The following is a 20,224-nucleotide window of genomic DNA, read 5'->3' on the forward strand; positions in this document are numbered from 1 at the left end:
TGCTGCTCAATGTGAAAGCCCGCAGGTGATGGAGATTTACCGCTGATTACAGAACCGGCTTTCTGACAAGATTGTGCTTAAATATCCGCATGGATTAATCGTGCAGCCCTACTAGTGAGTAATCAATCAAGTGTGGTCAAGGTTGAGCAACATAATTCATGAATACAGTATTCACATACACATCAGAGGACTGATTATCTAAATGGTAACGTACAGTAAAGATTTATAAAGCTCATGACAGTTGTTGTGTCAAACATTAACGTGGAATAAAACAGCACACAGGGTCAATATTGACTGATATCGACACTGATTAACCAGCCTCAGTGGACATTACACTTCCATGCAGCTGTAGTGTGATGTTGGAGATAAAATAATAGTTCATTAACAAATAATCACAACAACAAAATCCAGAATCTAAACCCAGGTCAACAGCTATCAAGCTGTTTATAGCAGGAACATCCAAAGGTCCATACAAAGAGAGGAAGTTCATTGAAATGTATTAGTTATAGTGTTAGAGAGGGAAAACAGCCCCACCTGATCCAGGTAAATACAATTGCTACACAAGCCTGCAGGTAACCCAAAAATGATTTCTGGTTTAACTAGTATGTGAGATGCAATACACAAAATGAGCTGTCTTTTTTAGGAAGATATTATCAGTAACCATAACATTGGTTGACTAAATAAAGCTGCTAAGAACCAAGTGGGGAAGGGTTTAGCAGAAGAAGGGAATGAAAACATGTCCGTCTGTGGTCAAAATATAACCACTGAACAATATTTCCTGTTCCTGTTTCAACCATACATATTGGTATAAAGCAAAAGGCCATTGAGATGTGTATAATATTCTATTTCGGCAGCTTTTGATGTGAACAAATTCTATTCTTTAGTAATTGTGTTTCCTGTAGATGACGTGAGGACTAATAAATGAATGACCAAGTGGATCTGAGGCTCTTCTATTGAAATATGATTTGTTAAACATACCTGACCCCTAAAGAAACATGCTCGATCATGTTGGTCAATGAGACATCTTTGGCTTGAAATGGTTTCCGCTTCTCTTTGAACTCGTGTGCCAAGCATATCCGCCAGCCATCCTTTGGAACACCAAATCCTGTTTCTGTAGACACATACCGGCTCATCAGCTCAGCCAGAGACGTGCTGTCATTTAAATCCATAGTAGAGCTGTTGGATCACCAGTCCAAACCAAAACCGTAAAAATCGGCTCCCTGAATCCTCTGAAAAAAGGCAAAATTGACAAAAGTGTTAATAATAAATATTAATAAATATAGAATATGTCTTTGTTTTAAGGATAAAACAACAGATAAGCTTAATGACACATGGGTTGAAAAATTACATCTTGCCTACTGTGTTGTGCAAGTAAGAGTTGAGATCACATGTTTGATCTGCATGCATGGGCAGGTGATCTACATTCAAACGCAAAGTTCACCTGTCAACAGGGTGACGGAATGACAGAGTTCAGTTGCCAGCAACAACCACGGGCTGGAGATGTAACCTGATCCTTTTCCTTTTAATTAAATAACAATAGCTCCTTCATTTCACCCCTGGGCCAGGCAAATCTTTTTCTATATGGTAGAATTCACTTGGCCAAACAAATAAGATATCTGTAGAGCCGCATCCCATCCCACATCAAGATATTCTGACATACTTTACTGTTCTTAACAATTAAAACCATACAATGTTACGACATAATCTACTACACTGAAATTCAATGTATTTACACTGAAATAAAACAATAGAATAATAAGAAGAATAAACAAATACATAATAAATTAATTATTATTATTACTAAACCATTTTTATTTCAACAGCAACAACAAAAATATATTTAGCGCTGTCCAATATCCATTTGTTTTCATATATTATTTTATTTGCTTTTTTTTTTTTGTCCATTTAGGAATTTTCTATTAATTTTTTTATATTCAAATTACTTTTTTGTCAATTAATTTATTGCTAGAAATGTACAAATCGCACAAATTATGGTTTTACAATTAATTTAGACATGGCCCAAACATCAGTGCTGCTGCTGCAAAAAAAAAGCAAACTCACATACAGCTCATAAAAGTAAATTCTATAAAAAATAGTAAGCCTACCTTCTGAGACAGACGAGCATCATGTTATAAAAGTTAGGCACTTTTACTGTCTTTTTGCTTTAAATAATTATTACTTCATACTCCGCCCTATTTTGCAAAATGCAGCACCATTACAGAATCATACTTCGGCAAGACATATTTAATGAAAGAGACATGATGTTTTAACGTCCAATATGCGTTTGCACCCTTTCCCATCGCCCCATTGTAAACGTCTGGCTACTTATGTCACATTTGCTTTTAGATTGCCCATGCATAATTAATGTTCTCCTATTGTTATTGTTATTGTTTCATCCACGCAGTCCACCAGAGGAGTGTAAATCTCTCTTACCCTTGCCTGGGGTCTGCGCGTCAGTGGCGAGATGCACTTGTTTTGACGCTCGCCAGCATGATGACTATGTCAGTAGAGCCACCCCGTGTCCCTGTGGCTGCTGCTTCCACTTTGTTGCGGTTGGATCTTGGGAATTTTTTCAAAGTGAACAGCAAACGCTAAGTTTTAGAGACGAAAAGCATGTAACGTTATACAGCATTCCGTAAGTAAAGAACACATTTTCTTATGCAGAACAGCACATCGCGATCTCTTAATGTTGAACTGGTCAAAGCCAGACATCAATTTCCCAGTGACAGAGCAGTATACAGGGCCTTCTGTTGGCTTATACCAATGAGCTCACCCTCAGGGAGGTAACGTACAGAAGAGTGTCGTCATTTCAGTATTTTCCAAAGAAACACAAACCCTTTTCTGTATCTATTTTCTTTTATAAGCCATCTCTTGACTATCTAAAATATTAAATGTTACACTTTTCTTAACTATCTTCTTCTGAGGAAACCGTTCCACCCCCGTTGTGATTTTGGATGGGACTTTTACGTCACATTTGCCACGGAGCCAATTATTCGAATCGGTTCTTTTGAATGGTTCAGTTCAAAGAATCATTTCAAAAGCAATTCAGTAATTCGTGTAAGGCTTAAAGGGATAGTTCACCCAAAAATGAAAATTTGATGTGTATCTGCTTACCCCCAGGGCATCCAAGATGTAGGTGACTTTGTTTCTTTTTACCTCTAATACACCACTATGTCCAACTGTCTTTGGGCACGCGGTACGACGGCTAATCAAAATGGTAATTACTTGTGCTTATATCCGGATTGTTCAAACCGACTTAAAACGAAAAGATTACGTTCTCTCGCGCGAACTCATTCGGGAATCAAATTTTCATTTTTGGGTGAACTATCCCTTTAAGGCTTTAAGTCGTTATGTGGTTTACCACCCCGGTATATTACGTATTCTTCAAGTAAAGCCATATGTAAAACACATATTGCTGTTTATTATGTTTTTCGATTAACATTTTAAAAACCTTTGTTAGTCGTTGATTTAAACGATGGCATTTTTGTTAAAATCATAAGAAATATTATTTTCTGCCAAGTTATATAAATAAATGTAAGTATCTCTTAATGTAAATGCAAATTTGATTATCTAAACTTGCTTTTGAATTATAATATCTATTCATAAAGTTTTTGTTGGCAGCTTCTGAGTTTGATTGGCGAACAAATCGTTCAAACAGTGAACATCTTGAACTGATTCGTTAAACAAGTTGACTCAAAAGAACGATTCGTTCACGACTTGGACATCGCTATTCCGGAGTTAAGAAAAAGATGTTACATCCTATACTTTCTCGTGACATGTTTTACTGAGTAAATCAAAATAATATGCATAACGAAGATTTTTCTAAAGTCTAGTTCCATGTCATGGCAGCGTTTGCTTTTGTGTTCATGAATGTAGCCTGAACAACGTTTGGAAAAAAACTCAGGGAAACCTTATATTGGCCAAGACAAGCCTCCGGTTGTTTTGTTTTCAAGTAGTTGGAGCGTCGCCGGCTACACTTTTCTTTTAACTTCTGTGGTTAGGAATACGACGTTAAAAAAAATCGACGGGAAGAAATAAAGAAACAACTTCGAGGCATCGTAAAGGGAACAAATAAAAGAATGTTATGATTTCCTGCAAGTATTGTAAATATTCGTCGTTGTGCCAAGCTGCACGACGCCAGCTCTTTAAATGTAGATATAAATTTAAATTAAATTAAATTCATGCATTTAGCAGACGCTTTTATCCAAAGCGACTTACAGTGCATTCAGGCTATACATTTTTTATCAGTATGTGTGTTCCCTGAGAATTGAGTGTGTGTGTGTGTGTGTGTGTGTGTGTGTATATAGATATATATAGATAGATATACGCTGCTCTGTAGCTACAGTCAAGCTTTGCACATATTTTCGTGTCAGAGGCAGAATAATTAGGAAAGGCATGTGCCACTGCTTAAAAGAATAAGCATAAGATCAAATATAAATCTCTCAAAACTAAGATATTCTCCACAGTGCATGACCTGGGGCCTGTTTCAGAAAGGAGGTTAAGTGAAAACTCTGAGTATATTAACCCTGAAATGAGGGAAACTGGGTTTTTTCCGTTTCAGAATGGGAGGTTTGTCAAACCCGAGAAACCAGGGTATGTCAAGCCCGTTTCTGAAAGGGAGGTAACTTATACTCAGAGTCAGTTACCGTAGTAACTTACTCTATGAACCTAACCAGGGGGCCTGTACCATGAAGCCGGATTAGCTTGCTAGCCAGGTAAGTTTCAGTTTAGTTTGCACCAATCCTGGGTTTTAGGTACCATGAAAGTGTCTTGGCTTTTAGCAGCGTTCATTGCCATAGTAACTTACACTCCAAGGCTCGGGGGCAGGTTATGTTCTGAGTTAGAGATCTAAAACTGAAATTGGACCAATCAGATGTGAGCAAAGTGACACATGTCTGACACAAAAAAGTCACTCACCCAGTTTAACTTGCTCCAAATTAAAGGTCACTAGTACTAAAAAAATGTTTGGCTTTAATGATAATTACTTAGAGTTATTTTATATGATTTGTATAATTATGTGATTTATATTATTCCATTACACACAAGCAATTTTAGTTTAACAGTTATTATAAATAATTTATTTTCAATGAATGTTAATATATACAGATCGTATGTAATATAAATAAGCTGTAGAATCAATGGATAATGCTTTAAAAATGACTACGTGACCTTACATGTTCGAGTCTCTATCGCTGTATATAACAAGTTTCACCTGTGACTGCACTGATAAAGCAAGATAATTTCTTTTATTTGTCCTCTTTCATGAACAAGTTTTTTTTTATTGTAAATGCATTTAAATTCATCATATTATTCAATCTCTTAACCTTTAGCAAAACCATTAACCTTTAACCAAGGCTCGTGATTGGCTGTTCGCCAGTGATGTCACACATTCATGTGCACGTGCTCTGCAAACTCAGGATCAAAGCCTGAGTTGACAAAGAAAGTTGATGATCAGCATCATGGTACCAACAAAGCCGGATTGGAGTGGTTCGGTTTTGTCAATTCGAAACTAATCCTGTAACTCTGAATTTGTTCATCTGCCATCATGGTACAGGCCCCTGGTCGGGAGCAGGTTTTCTTCGGTAAACCCAGAGTTTCTTACGGTCTCCTCCCCCTTTTTAAAGCGTAAGCGATGTTTAAATACCACATTCATTCATTCACGCTGCAAAAATTATTTTCTTACTGAGTATTTCTGTCTTATTTCAAGTACAAATATCGAAAAATTCTTAAATCACGATGCATTTTCTGTATAAGAAAAATGATATAGCCTAAGTTTATTCTTGTTTCCTGATGGGAAACAAGTGCATTTAAGTGCATTTTACTTCAAACACGTAAAATTATCCGCCATGTGGTAAGAAAAATCATCTTAATGCAAACGTAAACGAGATTATTTTTTGTTTCCCGTCAAAGTGACAAAAATGGCATGTTCTTTTATACTCTAGATGAGGAGGCTGTATTAATTCTTAGGGAGTTAAATTTTTTTGTGCCATATATCCACATGCATATTTATTTGGTAGTTTTCTATATCAGGGATGCAGAGCACATTAGTGAGGCCGCTGTATGCAGAGCGGTAACCATGGTGTGCCTCGCTGACGTTCACTTGATAACATCTTGCGGCGACCTCTGGAAGTAACCCAATAATTAGAATTTCGTTTAGAATTTCCAGTGTAGTTGGATGCATTGATGACGCGCATATTCCCATCATCACACCTTCCGAAAATGATAGATATGGAATGGATATGGAATGGAAGGATGCCATATGGAAGTAGTCCGAGATATATGCTGTAAACACCACCACAGCTGTTACATAAACACGAATTATATAATTTATTTGGTCATCTTTATTTCTTACAAATACAAAAGCAAGAGTTATTCTTTTTTTTTTTTAACTGTTGGATTTTAGTATTCTTCCAATACTTGGTATTATGGCCATCTCCTCTTCATCTGTTCTTCATTATTTTGCGAGCCTTCTTGCTGTTGACTGAGTAGAAGTCAAATGTTAATTTCATTACTCTAATTAAGAAATGTAACCGGTTGGATTAGAGAATCTTTAATTATGTTAAAAGATTAGACTACGTGAAAAGATTAGAGTATGTGGGAAAAAAAAAGCTGCTGCACAATGAAATAGACACTGAATGAAATGTATTTCATATATCAAATGTTTGTAAAGTCATGTAGCCTACACCCATGAACATTTTATGCTTAAAGCTTTACCTGATTGAAATGTTTTTATACTTAATTTTTAGCTGCTGTCACGTTCTTCTTCTTTTTTTTTTTTTTTGCCCATGGGATGCCATGAAAATTAATATTAGTTCAATAACCTACCGTTCTGCCAGTTTTCACCTCTGTTATAACAGTGATTAAGCATTAAACTTATGCGTTGACTCAAAGTATGCGGACATCTTTTTGTTGGTGCTGTTGCCATGGCGAATCATAATTTCGGAGTTCTATTGATCATGACTTCTCATAGTCGTGGTGCACACACTAAACTCAGAGTCAACCTACTCAGAGTTGACTGAACTAACACAATTCAGCTGTTCTGAAACTGAAAACTCTTGAGTTTCCCATCTCAGGGTAAGTCAACTTAGAGTTCAAGTTTTAACTCAGAGTTGGTTGAACCTCCTTATTAAAACGGGCCCCTACTCTCTACCCTGCCAAAAACATCTTAAACCAGTCTACGCTGGTTTGCTGGTCTTAGCTGGCCTTAACTGGTCTCCTAGTTTGGAAACCCCTCTAAAACCAATAAGCCAACTTGTCCAGACTGGGAGGCCAGAAAACCATCTTAAGTCAAGTACCATCAAGTACCTTGCATATAACCTTTCTGTTTTTCTCAGATGATTGAGGTGGTGGCATCAATGGCACGAGGGCCTGTGTTTTTGGCCGGGGAGGTTTTAGAGTGTCTTATAACCTTCACAAACCCTATATCACATCTGTCTACATCTGCCAGCAGGTAAAGAACACTGTAATCAGCATAGGCAAAGTCACAAAGTTGCTTTTTGACATATATATGTATGTGCTGTCAGTTGGGATTGAGTCTGTTCACCTTCCACAGTGAGATGTTGGCCTGGGCCAGTGCTCAGATCCACTGCCAGTTCCATGCCAGTGAGAGTCGTGTGGCTCTACCCGCTCAGGGCACCAAGCAGGACGTCCAAGCTGAGAGCGACACTGTACTGATACCAAGCAGAGGTGAAAAATGAGCAGCTAATATCAGACTAGTTTTACTTAAGATAAAGAAAATCGAATGAAGATCAGTTTTTCTATAGCAGCCATATTTAAAATTGTGTGGTTTGTATGTCATCACCTTTATTTATATATACCACTTTATGCAACAGAGATTGTTTCAAAGCAGCTTCACAGTATTAAACAGGAGGAAAAAAACAATCAATAATGCAAACTACTTCAAATAAATTCCCTCAATACCAAATTCTGCTGTAAAGCAGCTGTAGCAGCTCCAGTCAGTTCAGTGCTGTTTCAGTTTAATTTAATAACTGTGTAATATTCATCAATATTCATCCATTATTCATCAATAATGAGTCAAGTTCAGTTCGGTGATAAGTAGCTCTACTGAAGACAATGGTAATGTTATTTAGTCAACACTGCAAAATTTTCCAGTTAGGAACTAGTTCAATTCAGCTTTATAGCCGCTCTACAGAAGACAATAGTGTCATCCTCCAGCTCAATTCAGTTCAAGTTTTGTGTCAGAGCAGTCAAATGTCACATGTTGCAATTGGGTATTTTTAGAAGCAGAACAGAACAGTGAGCAAATTCAGAACAGAAACTACTCAAAATTTTGGCAGTTTGAGAAAATACTGTACTAAAAGCAAATGTTTAGGTTGTGGAAACCATAGTTCTATTGATGAGGATGCTACTTACCTTGTGCAAAAACACACAATTATGCAATATTAAAATAACCTTCTACTTTAAAATATTTCTATTGATAAGGATGCTGTACTTACCTTATGCAAAAATACACAATTATGCAATATTAAAATAACCTTCTACTTTAAAATATTTCTATTGATAAGGATGCTGTATTTACCTTATGCAGAAATACGCAATTATGCAATATTAACATAACCTTCTACTTTAAAATATTTCTATTGATGAGGATGCTGTACTTACCTTATGCAAAAATACACAATTATGCAATATTAAAATAACCTTCTACTTTAAAATATAAAAAAAATGTATCAAAGGTTATCCAGCATGAATTACTGTACTTCACCAGAAGGTAGGTAAAAACATGCTGGGCAGAAAAATGACCGAATACAATCTGCCAAACTCACATTGTTAATTGGGGAAAATGCAGAGTTTAACAAGTGCAGAGTTACTTGAGTCAGAAACCTTATAAATGTCAAGAAACCGCTGATGATGGCTGACAAAGCACGTGAAGATCAAGCAGTGTAATGATTTCAGATGGTCACAGACGTCCTGTTGGCACTGTATGCTGGGAACTTGTCAACTTTTGTAATCTCTCTATTAGTTTGGTGTTGAATTGTGGCTTTCTTGTCATAGTAAAAGCCAAATACTTTGAGTCTATCAGAAAGTGTGCTTGTGACGAGGATTAGATGTTCATTTCAGTTTTGTTAATTTATCCAGCTTTCTGTAATCTCAGATTTATTCACAGAAAAACTCTTGATTTTAGAGCAGGGATTTAGAGGAGAGATTTCACAGTTGTTTCTTCATTGGTCCAGGTGAACGAGGGCAGTGTGTGCTGGACACACCACCAAAGATCTTGTTCTGTGACCTTCGCTTGGATCCTGGAGAGAGCAAGACTTGTAAGAAGCTGAAAATAAAACCAGACACAGATGCACTTTTGGTCTAAATGACCCATTACATTTTCTTTTGATAAGTGCTTGTGTTGTTTACATGGTTTATGCCCTCACAACATCAGTAATAAGAAGTGAACCCCTTAATCAGTTCAGAAAAATAATTCCTCATGATGACCCAGATAATGTTGATATGCTGTTGAAAACTGGTTCATGGCTTAAAACCAACAGTCAGCTGGCCAAAGTTCAGCTGTTCAGTCATGTAATTGCACATTATGCCTGGCTAATGTCATTCTGAGCTACAGGAGACAGCCACATGTAAAACAAACCTCTGCCAGGTTTTTTCAGCTGTGGCTACCAGTAAATAATGTTTTCCCCTCATTCAGATTCCTATAGTGAGGTTGTGCCCACTGATGGTCCACCCAGTTTCCGGGGTCAGGCAGTGAAGTACGTGTACAAGCTCACGATTGGCTGCCAGCGAGTCAACTCACCCATCAAGTTACTGCGAGTCCCTTTCAGAGTTTTAGTGCTTCATGGTAGGTTGCACAAATGGTCTCCTTTCTCCCTGTTAGTCTTGTCCATGCAAAGCAGAGGCTAATTTTCAGCAAGCTGCATTAGAGATGCATTAATCACTTTCCACACGCTTTTTTTATTTTAACACCTAAAGGAATACTTGGTTGTTGAATAAATTAACACAAATATGCCTGTGAATAGAGTGTCTCCACAGTGTAAGAAAATATTCTTTTGCAGGCATGCCAGAGCCTCCGTTTCCCCAAGATGAGGAAGTGGCTCCCTCAAACCCCTTTCTGGAGGAGGAGGAAGGAAGCAGGAGAGATACAAGACCGCTAGAAAGAGCTCTGGACATGCTGATGATCACCACCTCACGACGATGCCCATGTGCGTGAGTGAATGTGGGAAGGCTTGTGTCTTTGAAAGAATGTGTGTTTGTCATTCATCTATCTCTTATGTTGTGGTCCTCTGCTTAGATTTGAATTCTGTGTCAATTGTGAATATGTATGCATTTCCTTCACAGATATGTTCAACATCACAAACGTGCGGGGAAAGGTGGCTAAGTTCTGCATCTTTAAGACTGTGTACAGGCTCGGGGAAGATATTATTGGCACCTTCACATTCTCAGAAGGGGATATTCCATGTTTACAGGTATAGTATATAGTACAGGTCAAAAGTTTGGGGACGGTATGATTTATTTTTTTTAATGATTACTCCAGTCTTCAGTGTCACATGATCCTTCAGAAATCATTCTAATATGCTGATTTGGAGCTCAGAGGCTTTCTTATTAATTCATTTTGAAAACAGTTGAAAAGCAGTGCTTAATCTTTTTTTTCAGAATTCTTTGATGAATATAGAGCTCAAACAACAGCATTTATTTAATATAATATTCAAATAAATGCAAAATCCAAGTCTTTACTGTCACTTTTGATCAATTTAAAGGGGTCATATGATGCTATTTTAAAGATCATTATTTTGTGTATTTGGTGTAACAGAATATGTTGAAAACACACAGCGTCTCCCTGACATGGCTGCCTCAACACGACTGCTGTTCCTGAAACCATGCCTTCTTTCTTTGTGTGCACATTTGGGCGGCATTATGCTAATATTTCCACATAGTGACGTAGATATGTGGGGCGTGTTAGAACGAGCCGTTTTAGGTAGGCGTGGCTGACTCTTAACTTTTATAAAGAATATCTCTTTGGATTTGAGACTTTAGTCTTTGCAACTTTACAGATCTTCTTTATGCACCAAGAGCTTGTAACACTCCAAAGAGAAAGGAAAACTTGAAATCGCATCATATGACCCCTTTAATGCATCCTTGCTTTTTTTTTTCTTATCTAATTGTCCGCAAATTTTTGAGAATGTAATTGTTTCATGAAGTGCTCCTGTAGTGTGTTCATGTGTATTTATATCTGCTCAGTATTCAGTAAGTCTACAAAGTGAGGAGGAGGTCCAAGAGCAGTACCAGAGACATCCCGGCCAGGCTGTCAGTGTCACTGCTCATGCCCGACATCTAGAGTCCTGCTTGCACACAGCCTCCAGCCATTTCTCTCTCCCTGTACCCCTCAATGTCACACCAGGATTCACCACAGATATAGGTTAGAAATCCTTCACTCATAAAAAGTTGTATGTTGAAAGTTGGATAATGTGGCTTTTGGTTGACTTATTGGTTTATTTCCGGTTCAGTTTGAACCCGAAGTTTTAAATCTGTTATCAAATATATGTGAGTAAAGGAAATAAGTGAACACTGATAAGGCAACATTCTCATTCGGTGATTTTATTCTCTTCCCCAGTGACGTTAAGATGGCGTCTGCATTTTGAGTTCGTAACAGCGCGGGAGCCAGTGGAGGCACCGGTGGTTCTGCAGAATCAGTCAGAAGTCACAGTATGGACGGGGGCAGAGCATGTGGATGTGGACACCTTCAGTTGGGACCTTCCAATCAAAGTGCTTCCCACAAATCCCACGCTAGCTTCATATGTTTCACAGTTCACAGGGACAAACAGCATCAACATTTGAGTTGTGTTGGTGTTTGTGCAGGGAGATCATAAAACTAACGAGTTATTGTTGTTGCGGGATGTCCTGTTAGTGGTCTATTTTAAATTCAAAGGTGGCTTATATTTAGAGTTGTTTTGTTGGTTTTTATCTTTTGCCGTGCAATGAGATGACAATTCTTTATTTAAGCTACTTCACATTTCAGCCTTGACCAACAGACTGCTTTACCTCCTGTAATGTAAAGATTTCTGTATTTATTGTCTGTATTTCATTCGTATGCTCCAACCTATAATGACAAATGGTTTCTATTGTATTTCAATTCTCTATTACAAGCTATTTTGTACCATTTCTCTATATGCAAACCATAACTGAATAAAACTGTTATTGAGAGGTTTGATTTCTGGTGGTTTGATTTCTGAAACGGTTGTCCCACCTGTGTGAACTACAATATGTGACCCTGGAGCACAAAACCAGTCTTAAGACGCATGGGTATATTTGTAGCAATAGCCCAAAATACTGTACATTGTGTGGGTCCAAATTATCGATTTTTCTTTTATGCTAAAAATCATTAGGGTATGAAGTAAAGATCATGTTCCATGAAGATATTTTGTAAATTTCCTACTGTAAATATATCAAAATTTAATTTTTGATTAGTAATATGCATTGCTAAGAACTTCATTTAGACAGTTTTAAAGGCGATTTTCTCAATATTTAGATTTTTTTTTCCCACCCTCAGATTCCAGATTTTGAAATATTTGTATCTCAGCCAAATATTGTCCTAACAAACTATACATCAATGGAAAGCTTATTTATTCAGCTTTCAGATGCTGTATAAATCTCGAGGTTTATCGATCTTGAAATTTTATGACTGGTTTTGTGGTCCAGGATTACCATATTTCTGCTGTAATTCTGACAAAGCTGCTTATATTAAAAAAATTTTATTAATCAGAACTTATGAGACTTGATAGATTAATAAATATATAGGTTTATAGTATGTTTATAATAGGCTTATAAGTTTATAAACCACGTTTGATTCTTGCAGATTTAAGAACTATTTTCTTACATAAAAACAACAGGTATAAAGGGGGGAAAAGATAGTTTTCAGCTTACATCTTGATTTTGTGTTTATTAGCATTTTAAATTATAGTTACAATCATTTATTAATTTGTAATAATCATTTGTTAATTTGAATACTTTTAAGTAATCCTGTGGCCCCCTTGGAAGTTCACTGAGGCCCCTGAGAACCACTGTACTATTGTAGTTTTTTTTTTTAGAAATTAAAAGAATGAGATGATTTTTCTATACATATTTATTAGTGTAAACATTGTAAATATGACACAAACAGTTACATATAACAAATTTATTATCAAATCAAAATATTGCTTGTCTCATAAAGATTTTTTTTTTTGCAACTATTTAACAGGGAATACACTTTTAATTTTGCTCTCTGAGCTTAAAAATATGTAAAAGAGATAATAACAGGCCATGCAGTGCTAATATTTTGTGTTATAGTGATGTGATAATAACATGGCAGAATAAGCACAAATTAATATACACAATGCATAACATTCCATACAAATATAAAACTTCCCATCTGTCTCTCCAGATAATTCAATAGAATGCTTTCCTCTCCTACATGCTATACATGTAAAACCACATCCTATTTTCCTTTAAATTGAGAACTTAAATGGTAATGGTTATGCTTCGAGAATACAAGTTCTATAGAAGTAATATTGCATCTCACGTAATAGTGAGACAGATGTTAGCTGACAGGCAGGTGAATTGTCGTTTGAAGTCTTCCTCCATGCTAACCTTCTAGTTTCATGTTGAGTGCTCCATGTCTTGGATCAACATTGTTCTCTTCTCCGGGAATGCAGGGCAGGCGGGGATCAGAGGTCATCACCAGTGTGACCTGGCAGGTCAGAGATTCAACCCGAACTTCACACCAGGGAGGAAAGTCCACAGGCCGATGCACACTGTAATCGAGCGATTGATTTAAATATAAATTAAAATTAACTACATTCTGTGTACATTCTCCAAAATAAGGGTTTTCAAGAGTGTAATTTCGTTTTCAGTGCACCAAAATAAAACAGAAAAATCTCAAGATTCCCATTCATTAGGTTCTTTTATTTATTATCCAATAGAGAAATTAATGCAAGATGTTACGACTCTTACGTTTCGCAGCATCCCACTCCCACAGGGTGCAGGCAGGTGCACTGCACACAGCCCTGCTCCATCCAGCTCTCTCCCATAGAGTACTGCTTCCCATCATACTCACACAGAGCTGTGAAGAGAGACATCGAGCACACTGAAGATCAAGTCCTGAGAGTGCCTGATCAACAAGTGCACTCCAAATAAAACTGATTTAGAGGAAATATCATGAGACGGGACAGCTGGTCTCACCTTGAGAGTTGAAGTGGCACTGCATTGGTGCTGCTGAACATTTCATCCACACCAAAGAGGCCATGAAGATTATCATCACACCATGTCTCGCCATGGGATCCATCTGAGTTGTTCGATCACCCTCTGAATTGTTCTCTCTCCTCTTTCGCATCCTCCATTTATACCCCCATGCGTTCACGGGGACGGGTGTGAGGAGTGGTTTACCCCCTACCTGAGGTGTGTTTCTGGGGTGGGGGCAGATTAGTTAGGGGGTGTGCAAAGGAAAAAGCTGTGGCTTGGCACCACTTGCTCTTTCTCTCCGGTGATTGCCATTCTCCGCTCCACTGGGCATGACCTTGAAAAACTATAGAAATTCTGACACATCCTGGGATGACTAAGAGAGGTGGGGAAGAGAGCTGGAGAGCAAGAAACAGAAAAAGTTGACGCGAGACAGCATGCTGAACAAATATGGATAACATGAGTTGCCAATTAAAGATAACAGCCCTACATTTGGAAAAAAAAGGCCTAATTTCACCTAATTTGATGATGCTGAGTTAAAAAGTATAAAACTTCCATCATGCCCAGTTTTTTCCCCCAAAATAATAAAAATGTATATATATATATGTAGTAGGTCTATGTATCCGCTTTAATCCAGTTATCAAAATAACAAAAGCAGTAAAATGCCAAATGTTTCTGTTTTAATGACAAGATGTATTGAAAATGTATACGTTAACACAAAGGAGTGTAAAAATATGTTCAAAGACTCCCTTAAATGTCAAAGAAGTTTACGTAAACACAAGTTTAGAAATAAATAAATTAATTTATTTATTACCTTCAGAATCATTCATATATGTGAAAATCGGCTAAGAACTGAACAAATAGTTGTAACTGCTCAAAGGAAGATAGTAATCATGTCTTTGTGGCATATTACCACACAGATATTTGGTGATTAAGATATAATACAAGACATTTTGACCTTACAAATGGTTGTCAAAATCGAAAATGCTAAAATGCTAAAAATGCCACAGAGCAAAACAGGCCCTATTTTTGGAATGAGCACCCCAAAATTAGTAAGAAACAAGTGTTGGATGTTATTCAGCAAATATGATGCAGGGCAGTGTAAACACCAGGGAAAAATAAATATACTAAAATCTATTTGAAATACATTTATTTCATGCTAAGTATACAACAAATACATTTACATATCTATGTGCTTAATAAAAATACTCTGCAATTGTACTGTTGGTATACTAAACTAGTTTTCTTAAAGTCTGCTAAATTGGAACAACTAGTAATACAGTTTAATTGTGCAGACATAGTGTTGAAGTCCAACTAAAGATGTACTGAAGTATATTTGATTGTGCTAAAGTGGAACTATTACAATACTTCAGGTATACTTTAAATATCTCGCATTTAAGGACTGATATTATTCAAAGATCATACAATCCTCAACTCATCAGAAATTACATTAAAACACATTTAGGCTTAATATTAAGAAATGTGCATTGTGCACAAGTAGTATTCCAAATAAAGTTTAATTATAATTTTTATATCAGTAAGTCTCAAGTGATATGTCAGTAAATATGTTGATAGATTTGAAATACAAAGTTCTGGCATGAAACTCTTGATGGCGCAGTCCGATAGGTCTAACTCAATCTGACATAATGACAACCATATTTTTAATCTTTCTATAAAAAAAAATCCCACTCAGCGTATTTTATTTGTTTGCTACATTCGCTTCTGGTAAAACTCCCATAATTTGTATGGGCAACAAATTCCAAGGTTGTCCAGTTGCCAGATCTTGTATGAAACACATCTTTCTCACGCGATCGACGCATACCAATTTCAACCCATTTGTCCCCTCAACTTGGCAACCCACAGCCCAGCGATGCTATTGATATGTTGTTTAAATTAATATAAAAATAATATAATATAATATAATATAAAAATTTTTACTTTTGACTCCGCCTCCCACTCCCCCCACCCTTCCCGTATTTTGGTACCCAAATGTTGACCGGTATGCCACCTGTATAGATCTGCTACGGGGTGATTCATGTATGCTATATGGGAGTTATTTCATGTTATATATGTAGCAGCAGTATTTCTTACATGCTCACAGCAGCATGTTGTGGATGTATTGGCAGTAGCAAGTCCCATTTGTCCCCTCAACTTGGCAACATACAGCCCAGTGATGCTATTGATTTATGCGCAGGTAGAAGGAAACAATGATCACTGGTAGAAATGGGAGAAGACTCAGGTGGTGCTCCGGTGAAAAAAACTAAATATACATGTAAATTGAGATATAGCTTACACTTCAAAAGGCTATGGTTTAACTGATTAAATATGAGCGTTGCAAGTTGCAAAATCAGGTGCTGCGCTGCTTTGTTGACTGCAGTTACCAGGGAAATGGCTATATTCCTGGCGAAAAGCAAAAGAATGAAGAGAGAATGAATTTGCATTTTTCAATAAGCCCTTCTGCTTTTTGTTTTAGTCCAAAGCCAAAAACGACCCTTATTTTTACACTGAAAACACGCAGTTTGATATAGCCTACACGCAGTTTAAATAATTGTTTTATAATAATTGTTTAAATTAATATAATAAATTAATATGATCTGCTACGGGGTGATTCATGTTTGCTATATGGGAGTTATTTCATGTTATATATGTAGCAGCAGTATTTCTTACATGCTCACAGCAGCATGTTGTGGATGTATTGGCAGTAGCAAGTCTCGGTACTTGCTCTGCCGCAGCAGCAGCAGCAGCAGCAGCGTAGCAAATCTATTCCGCCAAGACCAAACACATTAACATTGTCATGTACATTACCATGCTAAACTATCTGAGAGTTTTCATGACAGAACTATACTTAGTATGAAATAAATGTATTTTAAATATATTATTTTTTAATAGGGCAGTTTTCATTTGGGTTGTAGTGGATGCATCAACATTCAGTTTATTGTCAGATGTCACCTCAGATGCATCCTGAGGATGGTCAACGGGTGGTTCTCAACATCACCAAATGGTTACTAGGTGATCTTCAAACACACAAACACAGGCATCCATCACAACTGTGGTCCTCAGGTTGCCGTGACCCTGGTCTGCTTCTTTGGACTGAGCTCATGCTGATGATGTCATGGCCGCGGTGACCTCACGTGGGTCTGTTCCAGCTGAAGATGTTCATGAGCAGGAGGAAGCTCATAAAGGCAGAATTGGACTTTTATTGCACTACCGCTGCAGGTGTGTGTGTTTATGACCAGAGAAGATGAAGATGTAATATTTCTGAACTGCTTTTTTGTTGTTAAGGAAGGATCCTAGGTAGGTGTCGAGCGCGAGGGATTAGGCTTTGAGCGGATGCCGAGAAGGTAACGCTCTTTGAGCCAGAACCAAACATTACATACTCGTTTGCACATTAGCTCATCTCTCGTCATCTTTGCTATCAAGATGGAAAAATTTGCAATAGAAGAAACAGGCATTTTCCAAGGAGGCCCTGGGGTACCACAAAGTCTGTTTGTTGCATTCACGCCTGTGTCACCCCACAGTAGTCTGAAAGGTGTTGAAAGCTCCTCCCTGTGTACTGCATGTTGTACTACTGCTCTATGGCACTGACTACTAGCGCCTCAGTTTGGACAAAGTGACTCACAGTCTCTCCTCTGCTCTGGCCGTGCATTCTTAGCATGTTCCCATCTGCTTGAACGTTAGAACTGGTGTCGTATTTAAACATTTCCGCCTCATAGGACATGATTTGTGTCCAATAGGAGCAGAAAACTTGCCAAAAGGCCATCGGGCAGAAGTTCACAATTTTTGGTTGTCAATTAATCTTTGGTTATTGTCGTTAAATGTAAGAAGTAACTAAAAGTGCTGTTATGAATAAGTCTATTCAACAGGTACACTTGATTTTTGGCAGCACATTTTCTGATTTAATGGTAAACCTTAGGTAACCTATCCCACTGTTTCCCAACCTGTGTCTTATGTAGCCAATCTGTAATACAGTTCTAGGAAAAGATTATTTACCCAGAACAGAATTTTAGGAAATACGTAAGAGAGTTTTATTGCTGAGAAAATGACTGAAATATGAACAAAGATGGGTTACATGTGTCGTCCACAAAAACGGACAAAACATATTATTTTGTGTCTTTTTTAAAAGGAACAGAATTTTTACTATTTCTCAGAATTTGTACTATTTTTTTACTATTTCTTTTTTTCTTTTGTGTTTTTTTTCTTTAGCACATTTAAAAACAATACATTGTTGAAGTAAATTACACTACTAAAAATTCCAGCACATTTGTTGTTACACATTTAAAATGTCACCTTAAAAAATAAAAAATTCTAAGTTCCCCTGATTTACAGGTACCACTGTTTGGGAATCACCGATTTATTCCTACTGAACAATATAAGCATTGTTTAAATGAGCCTCACATAGTAGTCGATGTGTTTTTTGTTTAAATAATTCTTTTAAATCAATCTATATATTCTATGGAGGCATTTTAGGTTACAGGTTACAATTAATTTAAACTTCCCTATCCATTTTATTAAAAGTAAAAATGAATGCAAAAATGCAATGCACATAATTCAGACTGATCATACACACACACACACACACACACACACACACACACACAAAATGGTTCTTCAGCGGGTTCTTTGGGGTTTTTAAGGTGCTATATTGCACCAATGTCAATTATGCCATATAAAGAACCTGTTAAATTCCTGTATAGTTCTCTAACTCTATCTTAGTCCCTTAGTTTAGTTGGGGAAATGATTAAAAATGAAATTAAAATAAAGTGTATTTCCTGAAGATAATGTGACTCTCGACCATTTTGCCCCCAAGGCCCCCTATATATTCCATGGTCCTCACATGGAACTTTTTGACCTCAGAAAAGCATAAAAGTGATTCAAAACAGCTTTTGCCATTGAAGTAAATTCCCATTCATCATAGCAAACATATGAGAGTGGAGTAACATATCTAAAATGTAAGGAGGAGAATGGGGAACTTATGGTTCTACATACAGTAAGACCATTTGACAAAGGTGCTGTAAAGCACCCTTAAAGATAGAAGCTATATAGCACTTGAAGTGGTTCCCCATCATTACAAGCCAATGAACCCCTTTTAGTGCTATTTAGCACCTTTTTTTTAGAGTGTACCTGCAAACATTTAATCCATCATATAAGCAATTATTGCTGGGTCATAAGCAATTCCTGAATATACAAGTTCAGGCCTGGTAAGGTCTAGCCAGTGGAAACCTTCGTCATCCCAAGAGTGCAGCTGCCCTTTGGCTTCAACTCAAAGGAATGTGGCTTTAAACTTGGGAGCAAGGAAGCAGAGCCCCCTCTGTGAGTGTTCGGAACACATGAGGGGTGGCAATGAGCCTTATCCTCTTTAACAGCTCTTGAGTCCCGAGCGGAGGATGTAATGGACTGCGGTCCTGTTCTGTTGTGCAGTCTGACTCATCACCATTTATTATATAACCACACACTAATGTGCAGGGGGGACCCAAAGTTGCACTAAGATTTAGGATGTGAGTGATCGAATGCCAAGCTGCCAGCGAATGTAAATTAAAAGCAAGAACAGTTTGTTTTCTTAATCTTTTTATTGGCTTGGTTCTTTTTCTGCCCTCACAAACGATGGCAAGAAACACGCTTGTGTGAAGAGAGATGAGGTTTTTAGGAAGTACAACCTATTGAGATGCCTATATACACAAACACCAATAAAATGTCCATTGCATTGGAGAACATACTTGGAGAATATTACGTTCATGCACCCAAAAGACAGATAGCAATTGCAAATGACTTGTCCACCTGCTGTGCAGAATGGCTGACAAAGGCCATAACCTACTGGTTTTACAGCAGATCCAACAATCACAACTTGGGTTAAGTGCAATGTATAAACAATTGCTATTCTCTCTCTCTCTCTCTCTCTCTCTCTCTCTCTTTGGCAATTTCTTAATACACCGAGACTACAATGGATTGCAATTTAAATAGATTTCAAACAGATTAATTTTTGGGGGATTTATGAAATACAGTACATAATTAAATTAATTAAACATTTAAATAAATAAAACTAATGCAAATG

At 37.2% G+C, this 20,224-nt stretch overlaps 3 protein-coding genes across 4 annotated transcripts in view; 1 reads left to right on the forward strand and 2 right to left on the reverse strand.

The window, feature by feature from the left end:
- gba2 (glucosidase, beta (bile acid) 2) overlaps positions 1–2,742 on the reverse strand; it is a 13,477-nt gene extending 10,735 nt beyond the window's left edge. The window contains exons 1-2 of the mRNA XM_016490767.1: positions 2,434–2,742; positions 979–1,229 (exon numbers count right to left, since the gene is read on the reverse strand). Coding sequence (XP_016346253.1) covers positions 979–1,169 — 191 coding nt within the window. The 5' untranslated portion in view covers positions 1,170–1,229; positions 2,434–2,742. The remainder of the gene's footprint in view (positions 1–978; positions 1,230–2,433) is intronic.
- Positions 2,743–7,323: 4,581 nt separating this feature from the next.
- On the forward strand, positions 7,324–19,726 carry rgp1 (GP1 homolog, RAB6A GEF complex partner 1). 2 transcript variants are annotated; one of them, XR_001634609.1, is made up of 9 exons: positions 7,324–7,450; positions 7,553–7,686; positions 9,195–9,278; positions 9,656–9,805; positions 10,020–10,166; positions 10,303–10,430; positions 11,203–11,380; positions 11,576–12,155; positions 19,715–19,726. XR_001634609.1 is itself a non-coding variant. In XM_016490868.1 (8 exons), exons 1-8 carry the CDS (start codon positions 7,335–7,337, stop codon positions 11,797–11,799), a joined length of 1,161 nt encoding a protein of 386 aa, XP_016346354.1. In that variant the 5' UTR covers positions 7,324–7,334; the 3' UTR covers positions 11,800–12,165. The 2 variants fall into 2 exon arrangements, 1 of the variants encoding a protein (XP_016346354.1); XM_016490868.1 differs by lacking the exon at positions 19,715–19,726 and having other exon boundaries at positions 11,576–12,165.
- Positions 13,583–14,281, reverse strand: msmp1 (microseminoprotein, prostate associated 1). Its single transcript, XM_016490850.1, has 3 exons — positions 14,167–14,281; positions 13,951–14,059; positions 13,583–13,751 (listed from the first exon to the last, which is right to left on the reverse strand). Exons 1-3 carry the CDS (start codon positions 14,279–14,281, stop codon positions 13,583–13,585), a joined length of 393 nt encoding a protein of 130 aa, XP_016346336.1.
- Positions 19,727–20,224: the final 498 nt, after the last annotated feature.

Source organism: Sinocyclocheilus anshuiensis, unplaced genomic scaffold, assembly GCF_001515605.1.
Source record: "Sinocyclocheilus anshuiensis isolate Anshui unplaced genomic scaffold, SAMN03320099.WGS_v1.1 scaffold426, whole genome shotgun sequence".
Lineage (NCBI taxonomy): Eukaryota > Metazoa > Chordata > Actinopteri > Cypriniformes > Cyprinidae > Sinocyclocheilus > Sinocyclocheilus anshuiensis.